Source organism: Mus caroli, chromosome 19, assembly GCF_900094665.2.
Source record: "Mus caroli chromosome 19, CAROLI_EIJ_v1.1, whole genome shotgun sequence".
NCBI classification, from domain to species: Eukaryota; Metazoa; Chordata; class Mammalia; order Rodentia; family Muridae; genus Mus; species Mus caroli.
Window position 1 is genome coordinate 27,181,882 of NC_034588.1, and position 12,888 is coordinate 27,194,769.

The following is a 12,888-nucleotide window of genomic DNA, read 5'->3' on the forward strand; positions in this document are numbered from 1 at the left end:
GCAGAGGCAGGCGGATTTCTGAGTTCGAGGCCAGCCTGGTCTACAAAGTGAGTTCCAGGACAGCCAGGGCTATACAGAGAAACCCTGTCTCGAAAAAACAAAAACAAAAAACCAAACCAAACCCAAAACAAAACAAAAAAGAAGTGCCTGCCTCAAATTCAGCTTAGTTTCATCTAGGTTTGTGTATTTAATCCTCCCTTGTGCCTAAAGAAGAACACGATGTCTAATTTCACGACATCAGAGAAATGTGGTAAATGAGGAGTATCTGGAGACAGGTTTCACCGGAGCCAATTATTTCTTATGAGAAATATTTCCACATATTTTGCACATGTGCGCGCACACACAGACAGACAGACACACACACACACGCACAGAGCAACACAGAACTCAGGAGTGGAGAACACTCTTGAGTTTCAGCTGTCCCCAGATCTCCCCCTGACGACATGTTGCCCAGACTGAGACTGGTTTTGAACTCCTGATCCCCCTACCTCTGTCTCCTAGTGCTGGGATCCTGGGAGTGCAACACCATGGCCGACTTTGCATTTTGTCTTTGTACAAAATGGTTGAGGCTTAACTGCTGTGGTAAACTGCACCCTTAGAATACTTGAGACCCTCAGTCAAACCCCAAAATGACAATAAGGCAGGCAAGGTACCCCACAGCTTTAACCCCAGAACTTGGAAGGCAGAGGCACATAGAACTTTGTGAGACTGAGGCCAACCTGGTCTACATATTGAGTCTCTAGGCCAGCCAGTACTACATAGTGACTAATTGTCTCAATTAATTAATTATTAATTATTAATTAATTAATCAATCAGAGAGTTAAAAATAGTCCCTAAAGGAAAGATCATATGGACTCTTAACAACTAAACAGCTGAAGGTAGTTTGGTGGCTCAGGCCCTATAATCTCAGCACCAGGGAGATTGAGTTGGGAGAATTGCTATGAACTTGAGGCCAGCATAAGCTACAGAGTAACATCTTGTCTTGATTTAAAGACAAAGACAAAGAAACAGCAGCAGATTGTAAGGACTCTGTCTCACCTCCCATCTTGCCACCGAGCCCTGGGTTGCTACCACTTCTTCAAAGCCTGCTCAACAGGCACTTTTTCACTCACTGAGCCATCTCCCCTGCCCACTTGAACTCTCATTTGTCAAAAGCAACTGTCTTGGTTAGGGTTACTATGACTGTGATGAAAACATGACCGAAAACAAATTGGGGAGAAGGGAGTTTGTTGGGTTTACAATTCTACATCACTGTTAAATCAGGATAAGATCTCAAAAAAGGCAGGAATCTGGAGGCCATGGGGGGCTGCTGCTTATGGGCTTGCTCACCCATGGCTTGCTCAGCCCACTTTCATATAGAACCCAGGACCACTAAGCCCAGAGGCCAGCATAAGCTACAGAGTAAGATCACCTTGTCTTTTACTTTATGTGTCCCTAGAAGATACACTTCTTGTTTCTGGCTGCTTTAAACATTGTATCATAATTCTGAACCAAAAGTTTCTAGATTGTATTTGGTGTGTGCTATGGAGTGAGTTTAAGAATGGCAGAGAGAGTTTTGGAAACAAATTGAAGCAAGCCACACTGAGCTTAATGGTAAAGGCAAAGGCAATTAAATATTAGACTCTTTTCCTTGCCAGACTATTAATGTCTTTGGGGTTGATGCTTTATGCAAATAAGTGGAAAAAACAAAAATTAAACAAACAAACAAACAAAAATGGGAAAAACCCCACTACATAGTCTTGGCTGGCCTGGAATTAACCATGTAGAACCATGCTGGTATCAAATTCACAGAGATCCATCTACGTCTGCCTGCTAAATACTATGATTATAGATGTATGTCACCATGCCCAGCAGGGATAAACTACTTGATGTTTTGCATTTAAGATCTAAATATCCCAGGGAAACAGAGAAACCAGTGATGACTTTCTTAATATTAAGGAAGGTTTACATGTCAAAATTTATAGTTATTATGCTCACTTCTGTAAATAATTCATCTTAATTGAAGCACCACGGTTTACTTTCAGAGATTCCGGGATAAAATGGGAAGCTGGACTTGAAACATTTGTAATTTTGCATGGTTTGGAACATTTCCCTTTGAATCCAGGTACCATGCTATCTCTAAGGAGGCCCAAGGAAAAGCACGAGGAGGCTCATACAATGGGAAACCAAGGTCCTATTCAACATTCCTAATTTCTCTCCCAGCCCACAAATGATCACCAAATTTATATCTATGTAAATGAAGCCACTTTGGAAGTCTGGTCATACCCCTCCAGCAGAATCTAAATGCCCAGTCAACTCAGAATGATAAATGGTAATAAATGATAAAACTAGACTATAGGATCTGGATTCAATTCCCAGCAGCCACATGGCAGCTCACAACTCCAGTTCCAAGGGATCTCATACCCTCACACCAATACATATAAAATAAAATTAAATAATTTTCTTTTTAAAAATAGGCTACACTAAAAGAATACTTTGCCCTTGAGTGTGGGTATTGTACAGCTGCCAACCAGAGGGAACGCACCGCAGTCTCTTACCTGTTTGGCTGGAATGAGACTCGGTCGTAACCCGTGATCTCACACAGATCCTTCTCGAGCTCTTGGAAAAGCTGTTGGTATCCCTGGGCTTGGTCCAGCGGCACAAAGGGGTGGATGTTGGCAAATTCTCTCCAGGTGATGGGCTGTAGAGCACGAAGAGGAAAATAAGCATGCGTGTGGTGTAAGGGGAACAAGGATTCTGATGCTGGGGATGACAATACACCATCACCAAGAATGGTACCAAGGAGCCAGGGGCTCTCAAGGCATTCAGAATACACACTTGGTTTCTCTGCACAACCCAAGGAGAGAAGAACTATTACGGTTTACACTGTACAAGCGGGACACAAAAGCCACGAAGAAAACTGCCACAGAAACACTATTCTACCTATCCAGGAGCAAATAGGTCCCAAAGTAGACGGCCATCCATGAAGCAGACAGTTTGGGCATGACTTACACATATGTATACATATTATTTTTTCACTGAGCAGAACAAGCCAAGGACAGAAATATAAACAGGAGAGACCCTTCCTAACCCAGTCCAGAGTCAGTTCCTTTGCCCGAGATGGCTTGCAACATCGGGAGAATCCCAAGAAATAAAGGGAATGAATTAACTCTGTTGTAATGATCTAGATCTTATAAGGATCTATCGCAACACCATGTCAATCAAATTTCTGTTGACACAGAGAATAAACTTAAGCCTTCAGTTTCACCCTCTGACATTGTGAATGGATTTCTAGAAGGAGGGATATGCTCGTTTGTCTGTTTGGTTTTTGAAATGTGAACTCAAGGCCCTGCCTTTGCTCTTCAGTGCTGGGATCTCAGGCACGCGCCTGTCAATTTGTCTTTGTTGCTGTAACTAAGAAGGAAATCAGAGCCCTTGAGTGCCAGGCCAGGTGTTTACCACCGAGGCAGCCTCCAGCACGTGCTTAATCTTCTTACATCTACCTCTGAGGCTCACTACAAACTAATACAAAGTCAGAGTTTTTTAAAGTCCAGATTTAAAAAAAGACTAGTCACCTAATTATTTTAATTAAAAAAATAAAGTTGAAGAGTTGGTAAGATGGCTCAGTGATGAAGTTGCTTGTCGCAGAGCCTTTATGGCCTTGCTTTGACCCCTGGGACCCATACATAGGCGAGAACCACTGTACTGTGCAAGTGTATGCACACGCATGCACGCACACACAACACACACACGCACACACACACACACACACACACACACACACACCACATACTAAACAGAATGGTAAGATAGTAGTAATAGTGACCACTTTACATAGCTGCGCATGGTGGACAAGCTTATAGACCCAGCTACTTGGGATGCTGAGCCAGGAAGATAGCTTGTATCAATGGCTTTAAAAATATCCGGGAGATAAACTTTGTCAATAATTTGTCTATAAATTTTGCTGTTTTGCTTTGGTTTTTGAGGCAGAGTTTGTCTGTATAGCCTTGGCTGTCCTGAATTCACTTTTTAGACCAAGTTAGCCCTAAACTTATAGATCTGCCTGCCCCTGCGTCCAGACTGTGCTGAGATTAAAGGCATATGCCACCATACCTGGCAGGCTCTGTAATTATATATGTGTATATATATTTGCGTGTATGAGAAAGAACGTCAACACTGCTACACTCCGCTTTATCCATAAATTTAACTGATCAAGTTGTAAGAAATATCAGGGTCTCTGCCACAATTGCAGAATGACAAAGTAAAGGGTCATTAAGGCACGGAGTCACAGTCTAGGTAGGTTTTTGTCATTCGCTTCTGTACCAACTGGAAAACTGGCCCATAAATACCCTCTTAATAGATGTGACCAACTTACCGCAAGTTCGGAGGAGCTATTGAGCTTCATGGTGCAGGATCCCTTGAAGAAGCACATATAAGGAACATCCATTAGTGATTGGCTATGCCCCATCTATGAGCCTTCCCACCCCCTCGAGACCCTGCTCCTCCCCTCTTGCACTGTATAAGATATGACCCACAGGGGGAATCCGGATAGGGCTAGAAGTGAGGAGAAAGGCCACAAAGAGCTACCAGTGGGATCATGCTGTGAACGAGGGAGATGTCTTTGTTCTCCAGTTTCTTCATATACCGGACAAGATTGGTTTCTGAGTGATAGCTGTGAACATAAGACAGAAGGGTGGAGCCATTAAATTAGAGTCAGGCCAGTCCTCATACAAAATAAAGGGGTCTCGCCGACTCCGAAGACCCATTCACTCATGGATATGGAGGGGAGAGACTCTAATGGATCCCAGAGCACCCCTAGCAATGAGAGGCCACTGAGAAGAGGACACGGGGTTCCTGAGATGAACTTCATCTGTAAATTCTCCCCAGCAGATCAGAGCTCCCAGGAGACTAGGTATGCTTGGCTCCCATCAGGGATGGGGTCTTGATGGCATGACTCTATCAGTGAGCTCGCCTGAGTGGCAATAACCCAGGACCTATCATGGTCAGCATCAGAAACAGCATCCTCCCCAGGGTTCCCTGATCCACCACCAGAACACAAAATGCAGGATTTGCGGAAGCCACACAAACCTGTTAAACACCTGATGAGTGAGGAACGGGCTGGTTCTCTTGAATGAAGACCCTAGAATACCTCTCCTCTCCTCTCCCATGCCTTCAGCAACTAATTCCTGTAGAAAGAGAAAGAACACTGAGGCTGAAGGACAGGGATAAGGCTGGAAGCTTCCAGGCTACATTGCACAACACAATGGACATTCATGTAAAGGCCAAAGTTATTGAACAGTCCAGTGAAAACATATAGGGACGGATACTTAGAACCTATTAGTTAGCACATTTTTTGTTCTTTGTTGTTATCTGAGACAGAGCTAGATCAGTTGCCTGGCACAAAAAAAGGCCGGAATTCAAACCTAGCACACACCACCAAAAAGACAGCAACAAACAAACAACTGAGAGCTGTAAACTACAGGGTGTAGCTCACTAGTCAAGTCTTTACCTGGTGTGTGTGTGTGTTGTTCAATCACTAGCACAACAAAACAAATAAACAAAAATAAAAACATCTGTTCATCTGTGATATTATCAAGAGAGCCAAGAAGATGCTCCAATAATGGGAAAAATGTATGCAAATCATACGAATTTTATATCTAGAACAACTAATTTAATAATACATAGCCTGTTTCTCATCCCTCCCTATGTTAATAGCATGGTGTGCTGGTTTGCTTTGTGAACTTGACCCAAACTAAACCGGGAAGAGGGAATCTCAACTTAAGAACTTCCTCCGTTGAACTGGTCTGTGGACAAGTCTGTGGGGCACTTTCTTGGTTGAGGATGGATGGAGGAGGATGGGGTGTGTTGCTGCTACCCTGGGCAAGTGGGCCTGGGCTATGTGCGAAAGCAAGACGATAGGCAGTGTCTGTCCTTGGTCTACACCTGAGTTCCTGCCCAGCCTTCCCTCAAGGAGGTACTGTGACTTTCCCCGCTGAGCCATCTTGCCAGCCCCAGTAAAAGCTTTCTTTCACTGACTTTCGGTAAACAAATATTCAATGAAGTAATGTCTACGCACCAAGCAGTGCAGAGTGCTCTGTTTGGACCCTGCATGGATCTAGGGAGCCACTGACATCTCTTCCATCCTATTATGGGATGGTAACCCTGCGCTGTTATGGAAGCCACTCAGTTACACAGAATTCTTCAGTCTCTCTCTCTCTCTCTCTCTCTCTCTCTCTCTCTCTCTCTCTCTCTCTCTCTCCCTGGCCTTCCCCTGTTCTCATACCATCCTGGATCTGACCCAAGCCCTGGTAAGAAGCTGAGCCATTCTGCTCACAGATTCCTCACAGACCACGCTGGCATTATTGTCTGGTTCCTCACTGGACTGTATACTTAGTAGAGGCAGGACTCATGCCCAATTTGCCACCCTAACCTCAGGGCATACCATATCTGACACATACTACACCATTGAGAATTACTTTATTATTATTATTATTTAATTACTCATTAAATGAATGAGTGTCATAGCTTTCCCAGAATTGACAGAAACCGAGATGCAATGTCACAAATCTTTGTATTAAAGTCAGGGTGCAGCTCCGCTAATATCCCCTTAGCCTGGATGCTCTGGCCTGGGTAGGGTCTGTTAACAGTGACTTTTAGTTATCAGCAGTCACAGGGATAAGGGACAGACAGGCAGTGACAAAATTTGAGCAGCAGGATGGCCATTGCCCCACTTGAGAGCAGAGCCGTTCTCGACACCACAGCTAATAATCACTATGAAGATAACAACATGTCATCACTTACCGCAGATGACTCACAGCCGAAGATCCACAGTAAATCATCCAGATCTTTCTCAGTGACTGTTTCATCCAAAGAAATGCCAAGCTACAAAAACAAAAACCAAATGGAAGTCGTCAGCTCCAAACTCCAGACCCCAGAGGAAAACTGTCCAAGATACCAAATGGGAGAAGGTTCTGATCAAACACCTCAGCCACTCTAGAGCACCAGGGAACCCTCCGGGGCCAAGCTGATCTTCAAGGGAAAGGAACTGGACCAGTCTCAGACTTGACAAGCTTTGAATTTGGAAAGCCAACTGTAGACACTTAATAGTCCAGTGACTTCAGGCTGCTCCCACAGTCAATAAATAAATGTGGTTAGCTTCTTCATCCCCAAAACTCTCTTTGTTATCTGACTTAGATAGACCCTTAGACAGTCCCACATACAAAAACAATCTCTCAAGAGCTGAGGACAATCTGCTTCTATGAAAAGATCACAGTAGAACAAGCTAGACATTCAATGTTTACAAACAATAGACTCTAAATCACCAATGTTTGTTAAACAAAATGGAAGGCTTTTCATGAGAGACACAAAGAACTGGTCTAATACTAAGTGTCTGACTCACTGTGCCGTCATCGAAGAGTCGAAAGTTGATTTGCCTCTGAGCTGCTCTGCTCAACACCTCCTTCACTGAGCAGCCACACTGAACCTTCAAAGTGTCAAAGAACAGGTCATGCTGGAGTTGGTGTCCTGCTCGCTTGAGACCTAGGCAAGACCGGCAACATGATCATCTCAGACAGAGCTCTGCACAATAGCCACTAGCATCACAGACAGCAAGAGGTGACCACTGCATGTTGTCTACTAGCCAACAATGAATATCATGCTATAGAAAGATCATGAAATACATACCAAACAATGGAGGAAAAATCACCAGAAGACTAACCAGAAATCAATACTACCTGTGTTTTGATGTACATATTAGAAATGGGTGTAATCTTATTGTATGTGTATGTATGTGCATGTGTGCATGAGTCTCCGTGTGTCTGTATCTGTGTGTCTATCTCTCTGTGTGTGTCTCTTTGTGTTTGCATGTGTGTGTGTGTCTGTATGGTTATACTTTTTTAAAAAGAACATTATGCCTAGAACCCTATAAATTAGGAGAATGAGACAGGAGAATTATACCAAATTTCACATAGGTCTGGAATTCATCACAAACACCTTTTTAAAAAAATCTAACTCTTTCTATGTAGCCTTGGTTATCCTGAGGCTCACGATGTAGACCTGGCTAGCCTCAACTTATCTTAACTATGATTACAGAGATGAGCCAATATACAAGGTCTCATCTTTGCTTGTCTATAAATCAATACCCATATAATTATTTTCAATAACAGAATAGATACAACATAATGTAATTATGTTCTTAATATAATATAATTATGTGTTGTTGAATATTTAATCTGCTATTATTGGAAATAGTCCAAGGCTGGACTATTTATTGTAAATGAGGCTTCAATGGACAACCCTTTCACATTTATCAGGTTACTTCCTTTGGATATATGCCTAACAGTAGTGGAGCTAGATAAATTGCAGGCACAAGTAAGTTGGTTTTTGTTGTTGTAGCAGGTAAAAGTTGTTAGTCAACTGCCCTTCTCCGTATGTATGATACATATGCATGTGAAGGTCAGACATCAACACAGAGTATCTTATTCAATCCCTTTTATATTTATTTGTTTGTTTATTGACACAGGGTCAGACCAAATCCGGAGCACACCAACTCAGCTAGACTAGCCGGATAACCACCGCCCGGCTGATATTGCCATTTCTTAATCCTCACCAAAGAGGAAGGCCAAGGGCCGAGAGCCTAACTCAGTGGTAGATACGCAGAGGGCTCTGGGCTTCAGTCCCAAAAACCACACAAAAATTAAAAATTAAAAATAATAAAAGAGTGTGTGTGTTGGTACATGAGTATAATCTCAGCAATTGGCAAGCAAGGGCAGGGGATCAGGAGTTTACAGTTAGTTATCTTAAGCCACACAGTAAGTTTGAGGCTACCTTTGTCTAGTACACAGCAAAACAATTCAAATAGTTTCTGACTTAATAATGAGGGTGAGATTGTATGGGTCCACTAGTCATTTGTATGCTTATTTACTTCTAAATTGTAGAATGACTTTTGATCATTTTCTTATAAAAATGTTCATCCTCCATTTGGATTTGGGGTGAGAAAGATTAAGAACTTCATTTACCACAAATATCAACACTCACTGAGTGGGGTGACACATGACCTTAGTCCCAGTACTCAGGAGTATCTCTGTTGAGTTCAAAGCCTGTTTGTTTTACATGGTGAGTTGCAGGCCAGCCAGAGCTGCATAGTGAGACCCTGTCTTTAAAAAAAAAAAAAAGGAAAGGAAAAGAAATATCTAGCAGTCTGTCTGTCACGCTGTTATGGATACTGAAAATACTGTCCTCTTGCTTGACCATTAGTTCCAAGACTTCATGTCCTTAGACACATGTATCCATCTTGTTATGCTGGGAACATAACCCACTCACCTTCAGACAAAATCAAAGTAGCGTTATGAACCCTTTTAGCAATGTGCTTCAGCCCCTGGGATCCATGGTAAATGGCGAACATGGCAGCCATGTTGGCTAAAAGGGCCTGAAACAAGACAGAACATTTACAGAATCAGCCATGTGTTGGAAGGGACTAGGACTTAGAATGCCCAAGCTAAAGAAAAATGGGCCAAAATGATTTAATTTCCTGCGAGAACAATGCTTAATTAAGTCTCTCTACCAACCCTTATAAAGGGGTTGCACTGGTACAATGGGATCACGTTGTTTGTGAGGGAAAGCAGGCTTCTATCCGCACCAGCAAGCAATACCTACTGTTGGAAGACAGTAGAGCAATAAAGACCTCAATGGGGAAAAATGAGATCTGAGAATTTTTTACACAATTAAACATTTCTTCCAGAATCAAAACAGCAAGCCATGTTCAAACACTCACAAACTCAGAGATACAATGCTTCTGAGGCTAAAGCACAAGAAACCAAACTTCAGTAATTGACAGATCAGTGAGGCCTGTGAGATGGCTCAGTGGGTAAACTACTTACCTGTGTTCAGGTCTCCTGGAACCCACACAAAGCCAGAAACAGAAATGCAACATCTCACACCTGGGGTTGTGCCCTGACCTCCACACAAGCACCATGACATTTGTGTGCCCATACTCAGACAGATACACTTCAGCAGTGCTTCTCAACCTAGCACTGCGACCCTTTAATATAGCTCCTCATGTGGTGACCTTAGCCATAAAATTATCTCATTGGTAACTTCATATCTGTAATTTTGCTACTAGTGTGAACTGTGATATAAATATCTGATATGTAGGATATCTGATGTAACCCCCAAAGGGTCATGACCCACAGGTTAAGATCCAGTTCACTAAATAAATAAGTAATATTCAAGTATTCATTCACTTAATTCTACCTATGTGTGTGCCAGAGTGTGTCTATGTATGTGCACCACATAGGTGCAATCACCCATGGAGGCCGGAAAAGGAATCAGATCCCTTACATCTGAAATTGTAGAAGCCGTGAGCCATCACATAGATGCTAAGAACTGAACCCAGGTCCTCTGCAAGATCAAGAAGAGATCTTAACACAGAGTCATCTTCCCAGACCCTGTAATCTATTTATTTCTTTGTTTTGTTTGAGACAGGAAATTTCTGTGCAGACCAAGCTGCCCTCAAAGTCACAGAGATCTGCCAACCTCTGCCTCCTGAGTGCTGGAATTGAAGGCATATGCCACCACACCTGGCAGACTCTGCAATTTTTAACAACTAAATATATTTACATATATATACATGTGTGTATGTGTATTGGTCTATATATATTCATATTTATGTATTTGTGGGTGCAAAAGAGAGAGAGAGAGAGAGAGAGAGAGAGAGAGAGAGAGAGAGCGCGAGCGCAGAAGTAGGATGACAACTCTTAGGAGCCAGTTGCAGAGACCTCTACCTACTGAACCATATCGTTTGTGCTACTTCTAGCTGTTCTCGGGCTGACCTTGAATTCAAATCCTCCTGCCTCAGTCTCCCTACTGCAGAGATTTCAGGCATGTACCTCCACACCTGCCTTTCAGGGAGATTTTTAAACATTTCTTTTCCATTTCCTTTTTTAAAAGCTTTGAGTATACACACACATTCTGATCAGACCGAATACTCATTGCTCTAGATCCAATCCTCTGGCCTCTGACTTTGTCTATTCTTTGCCTACATCAGCAGATCCCTTTGGGAGGATGAATGATTCTTTTACAGGGATTGATAAGACTATCAGAAAACACAAATACTTATATTACAATTCCTAACAGTAGCAAAATTGCAGTTATGAAGTAGGAATGAGAATAACTTTATGGTTGGGGGTGGCCACAACATGAGGAACTGTATTAAAGGGTCACAGTTTTGGGAAGGCTGAGAACCACTGGCCTAGTCTTCTACATCTTGTATAGCACTTGTATCATTTTATATAATAATAAAATAAATCTTTATTATTTTTCTTTGGAGGAATTGGTCTTATTGTGCTGCCCAGGGTGGCTTTGAAATCATGATCCTCCTGTCTACCTCCCAGGTGCTAGAGGCTGGAAGGATGAGAAATTTAAGAGTATCCTTAATTATATAGTGGCTTTGAGGGACCCCTGGGATACAACGAGGCCCTGTTTCAAATAGAAGAGGGGGCGCACAAAACATGGTGATAATTTTGATATCAGTTAGGCCACTAGTTCTTAGAAAGATTTTGAAACATAATCCATTAACAGACTTTCATAAATTAAAAGAAAGAAGTAGCCATGCTCCATCAATGATGCAAATCTAAGAAGTTAATGGTGGACCACACGCAGGACCAAAACCAAAAAAACACCCAACAACAATAGCTGGCAGAAGCAGCAGCAGATGATACCCAAAGACAGCGCAGAGGTCAGAGCCCAGGAAAAGTCAGCCACATCTGGGCAGAAAGGGCAACTGCGTGCTTTGCCAAGACAAAGGCACTGGAGGACTATGGGCCACGGACTACTTACAGAACACGTTAAGAAAAATGAATAAAGAACTAGACAATTTACAAAAAGAAAAGATTAGAAAAAAAATTCAGGGAAGACAGAGAGAGTGCCATCACCCCCAGGGCAAACATGATTTTCTTTCAGGTTTTTCTATAAACACCATTTTCATAACTTCTGTAAAATATGCAGAAAAACTATGAAATGAGCCATACATAAGCTGGAGTAAATGAAGAAGCAGCAGCCACATAACTGGTCACTGTACACAGACCAGGTGCATTTGGAAAATGATTTTCAAACACTGAAGCAACAGGACCAGCAAAGACAGCTCACCACTGGCCTGATGACCTGAGTTTTATCTCTAGATTCTTCAGTGGAAGGAAAGAACTGATTCATGCAAGCTGTCCTCTGACCTCCACACGTGTGTCATGACACACATGCACCTATATTCACACACATATGCTCATATACATACCTATATTAAAAAACAAACAGAATAGGTGCTAGAGAGATGGCTCAGTAGTCAAGAGCACTGGCTACTCTTCCAGAGAATCAGAGCCCCCCCACCCCCCGCCGCTGCCTCCTGAGTGCTGGGAAAAAGGTGTGCACCACCACGCCTGGTTTTGCCTACTTTTGATGGATTGCTTTCGAGTGCACTATTCATGCCGGGCCTTGGATAAGTGTCTAGAACCCAACTCAAATCCTGAAGCCACTCCAGGAGTTCAGGAGCCCAAGAACTGCTACCTTTATTTCGTCAATTTCAGAAACACTTTTCATGACTCCCCCCAAAATGTTTCATGACTACCAGAAGGTGCCAGTCTGGAACTTCCCCTCTAGCTGGTCACCTCTGTCCTCCTGACCTACTTCTTGGAGATCTTCCACTGTAGCTCCAAGAAATGGTGCCACGCTTCCTTGGATGGCCCATGGCTAAGAATTTGAGAGACCCTGAGGACCATACTTTACAATAAACACAGTCAAAGCATGTGGAAATGAAAGAGCATCTCGCCAGGCGTGGTGGTGCACGCCTTTAATCCCAGCACTTGGGAGGCAGAGGCAGGCGGATTTCTGAGTTCGAGGCCAGCCTGGTCTACAAAGTGA

General features: G+C 42.9%; 1 protein-coding gene across 1 annotated transcript in view; it reads right to left on the minus strand.

The window, feature by feature from the left end:
- Gldc (glycine decarboxylase) overlaps window positions 1–12,888 on the minus strand; it is an 82,676-nt gene that overhangs the window by 35,213 nt on the left and 34,575 nt on the right. Inside the window, exons 9-15 of the mRNA XM_021151450.2 lie at window positions 9,301–9,406; window positions 7,379–7,518; window positions 6,781–6,861; window positions 5,068–5,165; window positions 4,567–4,651; window positions 4,355–4,396; window positions 2,538–2,680 (exon numbers count right to left, since the gene is read on the minus strand). Coding sequence (XP_021007109.1) covers window positions 2,538–2,680; window positions 4,355–4,396; window positions 4,567–4,651; window positions 5,068–5,165; window positions 6,781–6,861; window positions 7,379–7,518; window positions 9,301–9,406 — 695 coding nt within the window. The remainder of the gene's footprint in view (window positions 1–2,537; window positions 2,681–4,354; window positions 4,397–4,566; window positions 4,652–5,067; window positions 5,166–6,780; window positions 6,862–7,378; window positions 7,519–9,300; window positions 9,407–12,888) is intronic.